At 38.7% G+C, this 18,905-nt stretch overlaps 1 protein-coding gene across 2 annotated transcripts in view; it reads right to left on the reverse strand.

Annotated features, from left to right (window-relative positions):
- Positions 1–18,905, reverse strand: part of RCAN2 (regulator of calcineurin 2) — an 81,460-nt gene that overhangs the window by 38,400 nt on the left and 24,155 nt on the right. The window contains exon 1 of one of the 2 annotated variants that reach the window (XM_018088757.3): positions 3,576–4,042. The exons of the other annotated variant lie outside the window; for it this stretch is intronic. Coding sequence (XP_017944246.1) covers positions 3,576–3,662 — 87 coding nt within the window. The 5' untranslated portion in view covers positions 3,663–4,042. Of the gene's footprint in view, positions 1–3,575; positions 4,043–18,905 lie in introns of those variants that run through there. 2 annotated transcript variants of the gene reach the window in all.

Here is an 18,905-nt window from a genome sequence, read left to right on the forward strand (position 1 = left end):
GAGTTTAAATTCTCTGCCACTGTGTCAGTGATGTCTGGAATTCTCTATTAAAAAGAAACAAGATATTCATTAACTAATTGCTTATATAACAAAGATCATTACATAAAATTATCATCTAGAGGCACTGAAAGAAGAATTTTAATTATCCAGGTGAACTTCAAAGCAGAACTGTACTTCATGATTTCTGTGGTCACCTTCTCAACTTCACCAGTTCCTGATCTACAGGCACTGTACAGTCAGTAACATGTTGATTAGCCTGACCCAATTTTGGATTAGAAAAGACAATTCAAAGCAGCAGCTGATCAAAACTGAGAGGCTGGTTGGACGGGTTCATGGATGATAAACCAACAGTGCCAGTGCTGTGAGCCAGCTCCCATTTCCAGGGCAGCCATACAAACCTTTGTTTGTTGAAAGGATGAGACTCTCCAAATGCTGCAACTAAAAAGCTTTGCCTTCAGTACTAAGCAATTGCTCCCCTGTTCCAGAGGCCAAATGGAAAAAAGAGTGTTTCCAAGCCTGACTGCCAGATGCTAAGAGCACAGTGCCTACCACAAGGTCGCCTCCATAGGTGGAAAAGCAGCAATAAGCTGGAGAGCTCCAAGCCCCATGCCGAGTGTCAGCTTTGTGTAAGAACTGCCCAGCACTGAAGGGTCAGTGCTCTTGAGAACTGGCAACTTCAAGGAGTCCCCCTTGCCACCTGCAGCAAGAGCTGCTGCTCCAGAGCCTGAACACACTGAGCTGTGCCACTGCAGGCCTGGCACCCCCTTCCATCTCCCAGGAGCGGCCAAACCACACACCACAAGTGGCAAAGAGATGGCTCCCTGCAGCCAACATCCTTCTCCCAGGCTTCACGGGAGAATCGTGGCTCCCTGCAGTCAGCATCCTTCTTCCAAGCCTCATGGGAGAACAATGTCTCACTGCAGACAGTATCCTTCTCCCAAGCCTCATGTCAGTTCTGAACCTGAACAGAATTAAAGTGATATATGCTGTAAGCATATCCTAAACCCTAAACACAGTCCTTGCTGATATCAGAGAACTACTTCTACAGGACTAAGAGTTCATTTGAGCAAATCTCCCCAAGCACCACATGTATCGTAAAATCTTTAACATCTGTTCCACCACTGAAGGAACGTTCCCTTCACACAGCCAGAAGGTTCCCTACTAAAAAACTTCCCCCTACATGAAAAGCTTTATTGGAGAAGAAAATGGAAGGGACAATAGCCTAGACTTCAGCTGTCAATGCTATTTGTGCCTTCCTGCTGACCTGCACAAGGGCTGGACAGAGGGGTGGATACTCATGGGAGAACAGGGCAGGGGAGAAGGCAGGATTTCTGTGCTTTCTTTTGCTCTTTTAACTTCAACTTCCATCCCCATCGCTTCTCAGAAACAGCCTCTTCCCATTTTAACCCTAAAGCTTGATGTTCCCCATCCTATCAAAGTCACAGAAACATTTTTATGCTGACTGGACCATACTGTCACAACAAAAAACCCGACCTTGAAGTGAACCCCTCTTGCAGACACACAAAAAAAAAATCCTCTTTTTCCCCTGCAGGTCTCCTGGGAGTGATCTGAGAGCAGTAGGTCTCTCCACCTTTAAACTATCAGTAGCACTGAAACTTTCACAGGGAGGATGCCCACACTGCTGGCTGCTGTGTGGAGAGCCTGGGGATGAGCACAGAGCTGGCCAGGCTTAGGCAGCAGTTTGGTGACAACTGGGTGAAAATGAGCCTGCAGTGAGCTCTGGGTCACTCAGGACACACTGCTGGCAGCATCTAAGCCAGGCAACTTCAAAGTAGACTTAGCATTTCTGAGCTGCAGTGCAGTCTGCAGTGCAGTCCCCACTGTAAATATACCCAAAGTCTTTTCAATCAACATTTTAATTCAGACATAAGGAAAAAAAAAACCAAACACAAACCCCAGTAGTTTTAATCAGAGCAAGCAAGGTACAGGAAGTCCAAGTAATATGAAAGGGATTGCAATTCCTGCAACTGCAATGTTTCTGTAACCCTTCTGTTCTCTTTTATCTCATGTTTCTGGCCCACACTTTCCAGATGCTGCAGCTTAAATAAGGCTAATCAAAGTCTTGCCTAAGTCAATGGAATGCTTTCTGCTGATTTATGGAAGCCAAAATTTTGCTTTTTCATTGCTACTGAAATATGAATAAGATACAAGAAGCTCACTACAACTTTAATTTCTTTGCATAGTCTTACACTGAACGTGCACCATATAATAAAAGACAGTTGATCCAGATATGAGTTCATACCAATGCAAGTGTAAATCCTATATGTTAAAAAATATGTTCTTAAGCTAAAAAAAAAAAAAAGAAGAAAAAAGGAATAAGCAGATGAACATTTTACTACTTCAAAATAATACAGGAAACATGTCCCAGTGCAGGCAAAACTGCTCATCTGAATCATTCCTCTGAATTACTCACTATTTCATCTCTAAATCCAGTATGAAACTGCTAGGGAAAAGCTTCTTAAATTAAGAAGAATCTCTTGCTGCCAACCACAAAAGCATTTGTACAAACTATACATGATCTCACCTGGTAACAAACTAACAGGGAAATAAAAATCATCATAACCTCTTGCAAACCAAAGTAGTTTTATTTCCAGATATTTCCACTGGCTTCAATGTTTGATTCAGAATCAAACAGAACAGAGATTCAAAGTTTGACCTTCAATTTGTAAATCCTTTTTACCCTGTTCCATTCTTTCAATACTAAGAACAATCAGATTAGAAACTAATTTTCTCTGTACCTTTGTCCTTTAAATAAACTACTGAATAACACTGTATTACGCCTGTGAGCTCTTTCAGATGATCTGTGAAAAGCATACTTAAAATTCCTCTTTCAAACTTAATTTGCAGTGATTTTCTTGCAGTAATATGAGAATAAATGAAAAAGATAATTGATTTCAAAAGTAAGCAATTACACACAATGACTTTTCTACAGCAGTTGTCTAATTAAGAGACTACGAGCCCAACCTTAGATTTAAGCACTGTTTATCAAGTAATCATATGATATGCAAGATGCACAACTTTTTGTGTTCTGTTACATTGCAGATGCACCAAAACACTTGCTACAAACTTTTAACCCTTTGCAAAAATTTATACCTGCACTCATGATTTGAATCTGAAGGAAAGAAACAGCTACTGTTGAACTGCGTAAAAATATCTGAAGGTTATCAGCATTGATAAATAACATTTATGGCAAGACTGATCTAAAAAGTGACACTGGACTAAAAATAACTTGACAAAATTAACAATGAAAGATTTTTTATGAATATGAAACATGCATGTGCACAGATGTCAGTTATATAACCCATTTCTTATATCATTAAAGAGTAAACACCAGCCTATTCTTTCAGTTTATCAAAACACAGTAAAAAGCAGGCACAATTCCTCTCCCATATTTCTCTCTCCTAATTAACAGATTTTTTTTTTAACTGCAAGTCTTTTACTACTGCAGCAGAATCTCATCTGCCTCCTTATTCTGAATGGCTACATTCAAGTGCCTATTGCTCCCAAAGGCTTTTCTAAGAAGCATCTGTAACAAAAGAACTGAAGGCTCATACCTTAACCTCTTGGTTGGCAAAAATCTCCACATCAACCCCACAGGCAACCAGAGTGGAAACATCACAGTCCATGCTACGGGCTGGCATCCCCCGCCTTTGAACACAGAGTTAGGCAAGCTCAGAGTAACAAACGGTTGGAAGGAAAAAAATAAATAAATAAAATAAAAAAATCTTCAGTTCAGTACTGCAATTGAACAGTCCAAAATTCTGTCTCAATGACTGCAAGCTTCCGGCACGAGCTCTTTGCACTAAAGTGAGTTGCTCCTTGCCTTTCCCCCGTACACCCACCAACTGAGCAGGCACAGCATAGTAACAGCGCTATTCCATCTCTCATGGCAATGACATCACCACAAAGACTGACATAAGCTAAATCTATTTTTTCAACCCTTTTATCTCTAGGCAGCACGGTGGATCAAATTGAACATGATTATGTGCTAAATCTGAACTCGGACTAAATCAATTCAAGCAGCGTTCACTGTCAACTGAGTCATAGCTGTTGTTTCAGCTGAGTGCTTATGTTGGCAAAAAAAAAAGATCGCCTGACACTGAAAGCTCCGCTCTGAGTGTAAATTAACCCAGCATTTAAAGCCACCAAGCTCAAGGTAGCATTCGTTACTTTATTGTACTTTAAAATCTACAGCAGGACACTAATGAAAAAAAAAAACCACAAACAAATCAACAAAACCCTCAGCATTCTGGTTTTAATAGTTTTAAGTATTCTTTTTTAATAAGGCACGCTCCATAACCCCACACACGGGATTAGAGAACATCTAGTCCTATCATCAGGAGTGATCAACACACTGCAAATTTGATCCCAGCGCTTCGACATACACGTTGCACTGTGACTCATCCCCAGGAAGATCAGAGGCATGTCGGTGTGTGATTTGGAAGTCAATACCCCTTCAAAGAACAGAACATGAAAATTTCCTTGAAATTAGGGCTCCACACTAGGCAGCCTCTATACCATCCATCCTTGGGGTTAACCCTTCACAAATATAACAGTGTTCAACTGAAAGAAACAGATACAAGTAAATTGAAGAGGCTTCACACCTGCTGACTCAGGTGTTTATTCTTTGCAAGTTTATTTTTTTAATTATAGAAATAAAATATCTACAAATTTGGGACTTCTAAAGTGATCTTTATCCCAGATTGGCACCATTATTTCTCCTCTACCGTTTCGCTCTTGTGATCCATAATTACCCGTAATTTTTGTAGGCCTAGAATTGACATATATGGATAAATCAGATTAACAGGCAGAATTAAAACATGTAACTATTGATATGAACCTAGGAACAGCTGATAGCTCAGTCTAAGAGACTGCTCTGTTTAACTCCACTTCATTGACAGATATACTTATAACATCTATATTTGATGTTAGGAAGAAATTCTTTACAGTGAGGGTGGTGAGACACTGGCACAGGTTGCCAAGAAAAGCTGGCAACACCTCCATCCCTGGAAGTGTTCAAGGCCAGGCTGGGTGAGGCTTGGAGCAACCTATTGTAGTCCTGCCCACGGCAGGGGTTTGGAACAAGATGGTCTTTAAGGTCCCTTCCAACCAAACCACTCTGATTCTGGTGTTGCAGCTTGTACCCCGTTCTGTGATGCTGCACATAGTTTGCTACTGACACTTAAATCAGGTTGTCTAAAACTCCCTCAGCCACATATATTGAGCCATAGTCAGTTCAGGTTGCAAACTGACATACCCTTGATGAAATTCAAAATGAAGACACACAGGGAAAATACATGAAGTTTTTTGCACCAAAACTGTGCATTCAGAGATCTAAAAGCAGACGTGGCTCCAGACAAGCCTCCAGCCAACCCAGCTTCTTGCCTTACTCTTCTGCCAGCACTGTAAATTTGTTAAGTGCTGGGAATTCCAGATTAGCTGATGACAGGCCACCCTCTGACCAGTTACACACTCTTTATCCCTGCCAGCAGGTGGTGAGGTTAGATGCTGATACAGAAAAGCCGAGATGTCTTATCAGAACATTGTTTTCTAAGTTCTATTAAATCATTTTCCCACTTTTTAACTTACATTTATAGTAATCTCCTCAGCAGTAATCACAAACTAAGATCCAAACCCAGGTCAGAAACATATCCCAGCACTAAAGATTTTACAGACCCAGACTACACTAACCAACAGAAATGGCAGCACAAGGCAGTAAACGAATCCAAATTGTGTATTATTATCAATTGCTTTGTACACTGGTTACTTAATCACTGTCAAGATTTCTCATAAACCATAGGAAACCACCTTTTATAAAGAATCTGAAGTTAATATTTTTATGCATGTTTAGAGGGACTTTTATTCATATATTCAAATATAATATATATGTGATAACAGAGGAAAAAGCCATAAAGACGCCTGAGTGAAGGTCTACGCAGACAGCAATGGAAAAATCACGGCATCAGAAAACTGAGAATGTAGTAAGTAGTTATCAAAGAGCTGGGAGGAAGCACTGAAAGCAAAGATGAGTCATATGCATCTGAGCCTACTGAAAGTTTTAGCAGTAATGGACCAACAGGACAAAAACGTAACAAACATTTTAAAAAGGAAAAGATCAGGAATTAGACAATGGTGGTCACTAAGGTCTGCAAAGGCATCGACAGTGAAAGTGATATCCAGCCTGAGAGTGGTTCCACATTGATGGAAAAAAGATCTGACAATATAGAGCTACACTGGATAGTTCCATAACACTTTCTTCCCTTTTTTTTTCACTTTTAAAACAGTCACCTATAAATTTCAATAGCCTTAATTTTCTTACAAAAACTGGTACCTGATGTGCAAACTGACCTGTTCCATTTCATGATTATTCCTGTACTTCTACTATTCATCTCCTTTCAAAAGAGAATCATCACAATTTTTCCACTCCATATGAGTAAGGAAACCTTACTGAGATAACAATTACTGTCATTTTTTGCTTCTTCTTGCCTATTCCAAAGCATAACCTAATTCTTCCCCTTAAAAACCACTCTAGCTCACTAGGGTATTTTAGTGGGTTCTTTACAAAGATAACCTAGTTGTTTTTGCTTCTCAAAAACAAAGATTACCTAACAGAAGAACTCTACAAAGCTTTTGAGTACTTCAACTTACATCTTTCAATATATGTCATATTCTATTTGTTACTGCTCACTTCTCATTTGAAATCAAGACATAGTCCTATGTGAATTTTTTTTCAGGGCATTCTACAACTGCTTATAGCCTCATCTAATGTTAATAATAAAAATATTGGACAATTAAAAATTAATTAATATTGACTTATTTCTACAGTTCAGGAGACTTGTTTTTCAAACAAATTTTAAAAAAAGTATCTCAATTTCTTAAAAAAAAATTCATAACTCTGGCTCTAGATGGGTCTGGCCAAATTCAGTTCACTAAACTCCCAAGAAAAAATGAAGCCATATTTCATGCATATTTAAAAGTATCAGATTTAATAAACAGAAATTGATACAGACACACGTACACTTCAGCATATTACTGATACTCATGGAGTAGGTTCTCCAGATCACAAACTTCTACTAATCACAGCTTTTGCACTAACATGAGTCCAAGGAAAGCCTTGTTGGCAGGTGCTAAGCCAAGGATTTGTAGATCATGTATACACCAAAAAGCTTCAGCTGACAGCTAAAGGCTAGGCAATATATATAACTAATAAATACTGACCAGCACAAACAGATTTTTTTTCCCAAGTAAAACAGTTGGTGCTGAGGACCTGACATCAACACTCTACCTATTTCAAGAGGGATTCTTTCAGGCTGCCTCTAGTAAGCCCTGCAGACTGGAAGCCAGCAGCAGCACAGTAGAAGCAGCCCTGGAGGCAGCCTTTGGTGTAGGTTCATCTGAAGGAACAACATGCAGAGTGCTCTGTGACGTGAGCCAAAGCACCAGAGGTGGAACACCTTTCTAAAGAAAATAACTTGAACCAGAATGCAAATGTGAGTGCATCCAAAAGTATACAATGCCACTGCCATCCCCTAGCAATTTTACAGTGGGTTTAAGACCACAATCACTAATTCTGAGAATGGAAAGTAGAGAGTTTTGAACAGTCACTCAGAAGTTTCACAATCAATTTCAGGTTTTGTGCATAGTAACAATTGTGCAGAGAATTAAATGGGCACTGCTCACTATGTGTGATTATTTGGGGGGGGGGTGAATTTAGGAGCAATTGAGACCCACTTGTATAACTAGGCTAAACACAGAAATACCAAGTTTTCACAGTTACAGGTATAGGTATCAACAGGTTCTAGAACTCAAGAGTAATATTCCAGTTGGTATTGTTTCTTCACAAGCCCCAAAGTAACCCCATAGCATCACCAGACTGATGATTAACACTTGATGATCATATCTTATACTTGGATCAGCCTTTAAAAAGACAGAAAACTTCCCCAGTCAGAAGGAAAATAAGCCATGTTGTTCCAGACAGGGACAATCTTGTGTTCTGGATTTGTACAGAGCCTGAGATAACACAGTCCTAGTCTACAACCTGGAGTTGTTTTTCTGCTGTACTTATGGCTGTGTCTCAGCTCAATACATTTAAGTAGAACCACGGACTTAAGACTTTTCAAGCTCAACTGTCAAGTCATCAAAACAACTTTTGCAAAATCCCAACCTTCATTTTGCAAACAAACTACTACTGATTAAGCCTTAGGGAAACTTCACTGGCTCTGGACCTCACAGTAACATCAGCCACGTTGCGAACAAAACCAGCAGCTAAATTAAGAAGCAAGCATGATTTTTTTTTTTTGCTCACTGGATGAAGCTTGTGCTCATTATTACTAGTACTAGAGGGGTTATTTCTGTAGCAGCTCTTCTTGCAGGTGCAAACCACATCAAGTGAATGTACAAATCCAGAAAAATAAAAAGTAATCCCACACCAATGACCCTGCAAGGCCTGAATGGAACACTGCAAATAGATTCACATTATGGCTGATTCAAATGTTTTTAATGATGTGCATCTTTATTGATCTCATTCAGCCTGCTACACAAGTCAACAGTATTTAAACCATGCTCCTACCTGTTGCTAAGAACTTATTTTTACAAATACAATGTACAAATTTACAAATAATATACAAAATTTACAAATATAATTTACAATTAAAAATAATTTTAATGGAATTATAAACACTTTAAAACTGTATAAAAATTTAGTGACATAAGAGACAGGCCTGAAAAAAAGTCCAGGGAAAAAAGCCCAGAAAAAAATGACAGTTATTCCAGTTTCTCTGTCTGCAGCAGAAGATAAGAAAGGCCAACCAGACACATTCTTCAGGAGCAAAGTTAGCTCCTTCAAAGAGGTGTTTCACAAAGACTTAAAAGAAAATGGAATGCTGAAGACTGGGTAGGGTTCAGCTCAGCCATAGAAGGAAAATGAACAAGCATTTTTTTTCTTATGACAGTGAGCACTGGCTCTTGCTACAGTAGATTACCCCCAAAAGGATGGAAGTACCAGATAAATCCAGCCAGAGGAACACATCTGGGCCAAGAACTGGGATCTGAGGACAGGAGTTTTGCTCATCTCTATCTGTGGTGCAACTTACACTCTGCACATATTAAAGGTTGAAAAGTTGGCACTTAAAATACATTACCTGATGCTATAAGCCAGCATCTCCATGCTAGATGAATTCACTGCTACCTGGAAATAATATTCCCACTCTCAATTCCCAAACAGAATGGCCATCAAACTGTTTGGCAATATATCTTTTAGACAGCAAATTTAACTGGCATTTGCAGTAAATAATGAATGGTGAACTAGCCAACAGCTACAAAACCACTGATTTTTCCAAGATGAGTTTGATCCCTAAACCAAAGTTTCTACAAATCCCAAATTGGCATCAATTGTGGAAAAAAAAAAGGGCTTTAATTAACCCCTTCTCATAACAAATAATCAGTCCTATGGTTTGAAAACTTTTAAAGACACAGAATTTTGTCCAGACTAGAAAAGAAAGCTGAAGTTTAATTAAATTTAGAATAATCCTAGAATCAATAAATTCCTCATGCATGCAGAGACTTTAGAGCTTGGAAAATGCCTTGTCTGGCCTTGATTTTTGGAAAAGTAACTTTTCTGTAAGTGATACTTTGCTTTTCTGTGGGCAACAATTTCTGTTAGTCACACTTACAGATCTCAGAACCTGAGCGTCTAAGAAAACAAAACAAATCATTAACAGTATGAAGGATTTCTCCTTCCTCAATAAAGAGAATATCAAGCAACTCAAGGACCCACACATGCAGTGAGAATACTTCAGTGACTGCATAAACAACTGTGTCATTTAGCCCACATCACTTTGCTGTCTCATTTAGCTACATACAAGTTTCAACCGTGAGTCAGAATTGCTCAGTTATTTTAACCGTATCATTCATAGTCCTTTGCTTCCAAGTATATGTGGGGAGGTGTGGGGGGGTGGAAATCCATAGGTGTGTCTTCTGTCTACTCAAAATGGTTACAAATCTGTGCCAGATCCACACACACAAAAAAAGAACTGTTATGGTTCCAGACTACAAAGCCCTCTCTCTTGTAAAATGAACTGCTGCAGTTCAGAAGTCAGGATGCCCTTCATTCATTTGGTGAACTGATGGCCACCTACAGAATACACAACACACACACGAATCCCTGATAAGAGAGGAGGATCATAACCCTGCGGTGTAAGCTAAATTTATTTGCAGCCTATCTGCACAGTATCATTGATAAATCGCACAGGTTTCAGTTTTAAATTAAGAGAACTAAACATCCCGGTATATACACTGCCAGTATAAGCAACAGAACTGGGAATTAATTCCATTGCTCCAGCATGGATCGTTAGTGCAATGATGCTATTGGGTAACCAAGCCACATGCACGGGCTTGACAAACGTGATCAAGGACTTCTGGAAGACCCTTCCCTTCTGAACCACCAGCCAGAGGGCTCCAGGAGGTTCTTCGAGATTTTTAAATTAGCATTTAGTACTTGGGCAACTGTTCAATACACTCCTTGTTCAGTACATTCTATGGACTCTCAAAGAGGCATTTTGCTGACCAGGCACTTGCTGTGCAGTTTAGGAAGGGCTGAATTGCTCTCTAACCTCCAAATGCCAGCAAGGTTTCCAGCAACTACGACAGAAGCATGTAGTGCATATGGATATATGTATGAACTGGCATTTAAATTTAATTTCATTTAATTGATCCCGAACTGAATCCTACATATTAAGTTACCATTGTGCCTCAATTTCTTCAACAGCTAGACAGGATTGGTGATACCTGCTAGTAAACACATGATAATGTTAATAAGCACATGTAAAACAGATTTTCCCAGGTAAATTTCTAATAGATAGATTTTTATGCTGTCTCTGATTTTGTAAAAGTGATAATGACCAAAGACTAAAAAGAGGTGAAGCACTCACATATGTTTCCTCTTGCAGAACTTGAAAACAGAATTAAACCCAGGTCATACATGGATTCTGTAAGGGACACACACACACAGGATGCCAGGCCAGTGCTCCGAGCTCTGCAGGAAACTCCAAAATTTCAGGCACCTTCTCAGTTCCCAGTGGGAAGATGGAGGTGCTCAGAGGCTGGCACAGGAACAAGACACCGAAGTAATGGATTCAATCCTTCACTAACTACCTTTGTGACCTTAGATGAAGAGCATGCAGGAACACACATTCAGAAGGGCTCAGAGCCTTTGTGTTTTATTTGGATTTTAAGTATAAGCTAGGCAGGACAAGTACCCTCCATTACTAGTTGTAATTTAATGGATGATGCCAGCTGGAATAGGTCTGTAATACTCCTGTCTAAAACTGTGATTTGCAGTTACCCACGAACTCTGTTAACAGTTTCAAAATGTATTTTTAAATCATTTCCATTTACCCTTACTTGTCTCAGACTAGCAAAGGTATTTAACATGCCTGTATGTTTTCCTTGTCATTTCAGACACCTCATCAGAGCAAAAATGCCCTTGAAAGGAGAGCCTGGAATACCAATGCTCACTGCTGAGAGAGACCAACCTTATCTCTCAACTGCAGCTCTGCACAGGACACGCAGGTGAGAGATTTAATGGCTGTGCTGAGAGAAAACAGTGTTTACTGCCAAGCCAGCAAAAGCAGTCCAGTTCAAAGGGGGAAAAAAAAAAAAAGGAAAAAAGTCCCCCGTCAAACAGCATGCAGTCAGACAGCAAATAATGAAGCAATGAATAATAGATTTCTTACATAATTGCTGTTTTATCCTGATGTTATAGGGTGGCTATTTATTTTGCTGCAACACTTTAAACCAGACAGTCTCTTCTCCTGTTAATTTCCTGATCCAACTGCAGACAAAAAAACCTAACTGTTGATACTTAAAATTTGCCATATACAAATATTAATTCTTGTCTTCATTACAGACAGATGACTCTGGCTTCCATTTTTTTATTTACATTCAAAAGACAGCTGGAAATTAGATAATATGTAACCAGAACTCAGATATAAAGCTTCTCCAGGGGCTCTAAAGTAAAATGAAAAATCTGCTAAGGAAGTTTTTTGTTCCCCCTAGAGCATGAGCAGAAAAAAAACCAAAAGAAATCTGATTAATTATAAGATACTAGTGAACTTGTAATGTATTTATAAAGTGGATTTATCCTATTTCCTCCCTAGAGACTGATTTCATGATTTCACAAACAGAAGAAAAGACCATGATGAGCCATTTAAGAGCTTGTACCTTGTGAAGATACAAGAGATCAGATTCAGTTTCTCCTTTTGCTCTCCCTAAAACCTAGATTTATTTTCCCACCTAGAACTTAAGAAATAGTCTTCCATCAATCCATACTAGGAAAGGACCAGAACTAAGTCCATTCCTATATTTTGCATTCTCAGTTTACTTAATATTTCCATATTTTTTATGAAGTGATACAGCTCTAAAGAGACATTAACAAAAATAAAAGAAGAAAAAACTTAGAGCTAGTTCCCATACAGGCATCTCATGCCTTAAGTATCCATAGTGTGGTCTCAGAAGGTGAGTATTTAATACAGTTCTAAACCATTTAGTCATTCCATATGTTGGTTCACTCTCTAGTAAATGCATTGTCAATATTAAATTGACAGTAATTAAATAGCAGATACATTAAAATACAAGTGAGTGACAGAAAATTGATCTTATTTCAAAGCAACTGATCTATATTTAAACAATCAACTTTCTTCTGAAACATGGAGCTGTGAACAATGAACCCCAAGGCGTGCTATTCCAAACCATGGCCTTTTCCAGTAGAATAACATTTCCATACAAAAATTGCAACTCATTCTAATTTTGATAGTCTTCAGAGAAAAAAAAAAAAAAAGTAGTATTTCTGAAGTAAGTCAGCCAGATCCATGGGAAGTCTTGTCTGCACTTGATATTCTGGCCAAGTTAGAATCACTAGACCTCGGTAAATGCTAACAAAAATTCCACGAAGTCATAACTTAAATCTCACAACAACTGCCTTTGATTTCTGCTTGTCCAAACATACAGAGGCCTGTTAAACTCATGTGGAGTTGTTCCCATAGTTCAGACCTTCTGCAATTTTCTCCAAGCTAGATCTAAACATCCAAATGAAAGCATCTTTAACAAAAACTGCAGTTAAAATTATCTGATAGGGCAATATGATTCTACCTGCTACTGAATTCTACATTTCTGATCTTGACCACTTGTGCCCCAGTTAATGCCATTCTGAATTTTGCTCACAGCCTTATCACAGCTTACTTTACCTCCTCATCAAGTAATGCATATTTAGTTATGTTTATATTTCTTCACAAGTAAGATCATAAAATTATCCGAGAATATTTATTGATGACTTAACTTTAATTTTCTAATTATTTTTGTCATCCGTTACCATGATTTCAAGGTAATATTCTATCCTAGTTATATGAACCAATTCATAGAATGGTTATGAATATAGTTTTAATTAAAGTTTATCACACAGCTATAGACCACTTAATTGTCTCTTTAGTCACTTAAATTAGAACAATGTAAATAAGCTACAAATGGAGAATGCCAGCACTGAAGCACTCAAAAAATTTAAACCATTAACAGTGAATCCAACAGCCTCACTTTTCATAGAAAGCAGAGTATCCCAGTTAAGGGGAAAAAAATGTCTTACTAAAAACCTCCCACTCCTCTCCACCCTGTACCCTTTGATGTAAGGTGCTCCATACCAATGTTTACCATAAAACAGGAACTTGAGATTGTATTACTTTGCAGGTCATTATTTGTTTCAACACTTTCCTCTGTAAAGAAACCTTTTCCTTTGCAACATAAAGAGCAAGAAGGGTTTACTGTAGAAGGGTGGTTTTCCTCACTATTGAAAAGATAGAGAGATACAAGTATTAATTTGTAATTTAATATGAATTTCTAAAATAGTATCTATACATTTTAGTCATGGTTTTTTACAGTCAAAACTTCATTATCATCCTTCAACAAAAGATGGACAAGCAAAATCCTACTTCGGTTCACTCAAGATATCACCAATTACATTATAATTTCCTCAGGCCACAGAGATAAATTTAGGCTCAAATATTACAACACAAAGCAAGAGGCACCTTGGGTGTACCACCTGCTCTCAAAGGATCACTTGGAACTGCTTTGTTTTATTACATGGCACTGGTTCCATCAACTTGAACAAGAAGAAATTCATGCTCCAAAATGTGTGTAACAGGGAATTTCACAATTCCTTAAATTAGCACTTAAAAGACTGATAAAAGACTGTTCTAACATTGGATGATATCAAATGATAGCAACCACTTCTCATGGACAGGATACAGTCTGCAGCTAATACTGTAATTTAGAGTGGGAAGGAATCTAAGTGTGTGTGTGTTTCTAGGACACAAGGAAGTAATTGAGCACAATCATGAGCCAAGAGACATTCCTTGAAGATAACTAAATAAATTAGAACTTGAACAAAAAATAATTTCTTATCTTTTGGACAGAGCAACTGAAAGAGTTATATATTTCCTGTTCTGTCTATGTGCTTGCAGCATCTTCAAATATTATTGCAATGTCTAATTGCTATTTACAAAGTGTTTTACATACACCAATGAACACAGACAAATTTCTGAAAGGACATGTACCAGCCCACATACAGTGAGCAGATTTTAAAAAGAATCAATTCTCCAATGAAACAATTCCTGTGTCAAGTTGCAGATTGTTTCAGGGCAGTCTGCCCCATGTTAGGCTGTCCTAAGAGAAGGCACTGAAGTCTTCAAGGCATCACATTCACTGTAGTGATGGACATGATATAAAAAATTTGCATCTAAAAGATTAAGAGAGCACAGAAAGACACCTCCATCAGTCTGCCAAGGCTAGGAGCCAAGGAAGCACCATGGTCATGGACCAGGGGCATGGCACAGTCACAAGGGCTTAAACTGGGCTTAAACTGGGCTTAACCTGAGTCTACTTTGGCAGCAGTATAAACCAACTAAAAGACATTAATTCATAAAGGCACATATTCTGGTGTCCATAAAGACAGTCCCAACTTGCTGCCTTGCTCCTGTAAAGACACAAAAGAACAGGTGGATGGCAGACAGGTTTCTATATTAACATCTACTTATTTGTGGAGCAGAAACTGCAAAATAGATGTTCAAAAGCTACTAAATATACAGAATCACAGAAGGGACCTTTAAAGGTCATCTAGTCCAACAGCCCTGCAATGAGCAGGGACATCTTCCAATCTTTGAGCAGGTTGCTCAAAGTCTCATCCAATCTGGCCTTGAATATTTCCAGGGATGGGGGAAACATTTCATGGTATTTTGAAAGCACACAGAAAACAAAAGCTTTTCCTGAAGACAGAGTAGTTACCAAGTACAAAATCATTTCACAGAGAATCTTCAAGGCATTGAGAGGTTTTTTAAATGCCAATTTAAGATCTGGGAAAAGTGTTTAAATTTTAATGGTCCCTCTCTTTTGACTTTTCCTCTAATGCCCTTGAACCATTCCCCAGTTACAACAACTGATGCATTTCAATTTGCTAAATAAACTCTTCAGTTTATGAAAATAAACACAAAATTATTTTTAGTGGTTTATTTATTACCATACCAATTTCTGGAAGTAAAGTCTTTATGCAAGCTTAATGCACGAAATCAAAAGAAGTTCCTTTGCCCCTAAAATACAGAAGAGATTACAGGTTAGAAACTATTCTAGCACTACTTCTAGAGCCAAAGCTGAGCAAAGAAATAATACTTTTAAAGCAAAATTTAAAAAGGCAGAAAGAGAATCCAGAGATATCTTTTCCATTGTTTATAAATCGGTATCCTCAGTGATTTTAAAATCCACAGGATAGGTGCATGCTGCAACCAACAGAATAATTTTTTTAATATGTAATAACTCTCTGACCACAACTTTTATTCTGTGTTATACTGATGGAGAATTCACTTGTACAGAATTTGCTTTGTCTGGAATTGAACTATTGCTTCCTTTGTTGAACAGGAATTTAGAGGTGCTGGTATTTTCAACACAAATTTGTTAACTAACAGAACACCGCAGGAGAACTTACATAAATAAAGATTACTTGAAGTCTGTGGACTTTTAAATTCAGAGTAAGAACAAACAGATCTCATACAGAGATTTCAGTCTTCAAAACGGCAGATAACAGAGAACCAAACCCAAGCTCTCCTTTCTTTCCACTATCTCAGACCTCCATTTATCAGTGTGCAGAATCTGCTGCAATCTGGGAAGCTACTGAAAATGGATAAATCAGAAAAAGGGACTCTTGTTTACCCTCTACATCCTTGTTTTGCAGAATAATTTTCTAACCATTTTATCTTGTCTCTTACATTCCTTTTGAGATCTCATTATTTGAGTTCTTTCTTGTTTTGGTGCATTGTTTATAATTTCTAATAAAAAATATCCGAAACTTTCACCTCAAATCAAAGGCAGGGGGTTGGACAACCTCAAATTTCATCATTCTGGAGTTGTGTCACCAAGTCATAAAACCTCATGACTGGACAAGAATAAGCTTTTTTCAATAAAGGTAGAAGAGCAGTAGGCAAGCACAAGCCTGCACAAATTCATGAGATGTTAGGAAAGGGTTTTGAAAGAGATCATTGCAACCCATACACTTGAATGCTAAAAAAAAAGGCAGCAAAATTTAAAGTTGGTCTCTTTTAGAAGAGAATCTTTAATAGATTTTGTCTAACATGGTTTATTTCAGCTAAATGAATGGGGGGATCATTTCACAGAGCAAATAGCTTAGTGCAGAGAAGGCAGGATTGGTGTGGGAACTGCTCAGTGCAGAAGAGAACATCCCTGCAGTGCCAGCAGCGGAAGTACCACACCGGGGGAAGGATATTAATATGCTTCTATTGAAATTCATTATTAGGAGCAATTTTATCTGGCATACTAATGACAACCCACACACAACCCACGATAACCCATTGAACAGATCAGCACTCACAAAACCTCCAGTAGCTTAAAGCCTTCGAAGTACAGAAAGATCAAGATTGGGACCACGAGTTGGCCAAGACCAGCAACACGGGCTGTTTTGCAAACCAGCATCTGGAAAAAGCCACTGCAATCCTGGGGTTCAGCAGCAACACTTCCAGGTAAAGAAAGACAAATGATTATGTCACTTCCCAATGCCTCAGCTCAATGCTGAGCACAACTGAAGGAGAGATAGATAAAAGATGACGGTGGCATAGGAAATGAATACACTCTTGTCATCAAAGAATGAGCTCCAAGATGTCTGTGGGAATGCTAACAGGACAGGATGATTGGCATTGCTGTTGGAAAGAAAAAGACAGGAGTAATTTGAAAGATTTTTACATGTGGGAGGGAATAAATGCAGAGCAAAGTAGGCGATAAATTTGAAATGGAACTGTAAAATAGCGGCATGAACACGTAAGAGTGATCGCGTTGGAGAGAGGAAAAAAGAAGCCTGAGCACACTCCTATTTCACACCATTTTGCATCTTCCAATTCATCAGAATCACGGGCACAACGATTCATGAGGAAGATGCTTGACAGCAGTGCTGAATAATGAAATAGTCAGGGAGAAAGTGTGGGAGTCATGATACTCAAGTGCATGGTCAGCTCAGCTCAGAGGCTGTTTTGGCCAATACATTCCTGCTGCCATAGAGTCAGGGAAAGAGCAGTTTTTAAAGTTGAAACTTGCTGAGCATAAATAAACTTCAATTGATTGTCTGGGTCTGCCACCTGGAATCAGGGCAAAGATATTGCGACATATTCAGCAAAAAAGAACAAAAAAGACGTCAGAAAAAGAAAAGGAGTTTGGTTTCAGTGGTTCAAGTTTTTACATTGTCAGCAAAGCACATGTAAGTGTCCATTAAACCAGGCCAGCTGGTTTTATGGAGCCAGATGGGGATTGGGAAGCTGAATCAACTCCAGCTTTTGTGCTGATGACTCAAGTCAGGGGAAAAAAAGGAATGATCCAAGGCAACTTAAAGAGGGGTCCTACGAAAAGAGATACTGAGGCACAGATAACAGTGGGTTATGTCTGATCAGCAAACTGGGAATACAGTCACAAATCCAGATCTAACAGGAGCTTGTTAATAACCCAAAGTAGTAACATAGTGGAAGCTATTTTATTTCCACAGAGTCTGATTTTAATTTGGGTAAAAACTTGAAAAAGTGGCAGTGAAAGAGATGCCCAAATATGTGTAATAGAATTATTCTAATGACTGCTAAATGAGTACAAACGATTGATTCCTTTAAGTCAAGTGGTCTGCAATGATAAATTCAAGTGTGGACAAACAGGAACCAGAAGTCTGATACCAGCACATCAACACTCCTGAATCTAACAAGAAAATTCTACTTCATACGGAGCTTTCTTAGGAATGCTTTATATGATCAGTCTGAAGTTGTGACTTTTTTTATGAGGGGAGGAAGATGAGTAAGAATCAGAGAATAGCTGCAACTGGAGGGCAAGTCTGGAGATCATTTAGTCCAACCCCCTGCTCTGCACAGTGCCAAAAGAGAGCAGGTTACTCAGGGTCATACCCAGTCAGGTTTGGAGCATTTTCAAAGACTGAGAGTCCACAGTCTCTCCAGGGAAACTGTGCTAACACTCCACCACCCTACATTAAAAAAAATCTGTTATTATAAAAATGTTTTAATATTTAAAAGTAATTTCCTTTTTTTTTCAATATGTGCCCATTGTATTTCTTTTCACTGAACAACACTGAGAAGAGCCTTGCTTCAGCTTCTTCACTCCTCCCCATCAGATGCTTATACATACTGATAAAGTCCCCCTGAGCCTTCTCTTCTCCAGACTGAACTCTTGAGCCTCACCCTGTTGCCACCACCCTACTGAATACTGCCCAGAATGTCCTTGGCCTCTTGGCCACCAGGATGCACTGTTGGCTCATGTTCGACTTGGTGTCCACCTGGACTTCAGAGCTG

This window comes from Manacus vitellinus, unplaced genomic scaffold (genome assembly GCF_001715985.3).
Source record: "Manacus vitellinus isolate BGI_N305 unplaced genomic scaffold, ASM171598v3 scaffold_11_pilon, whole genome shotgun sequence".
NCBI classification, from domain to species: Eukaryota; Metazoa; Chordata; class Aves; order Passeriformes; family Pipridae; genus Manacus; species Manacus vitellinus.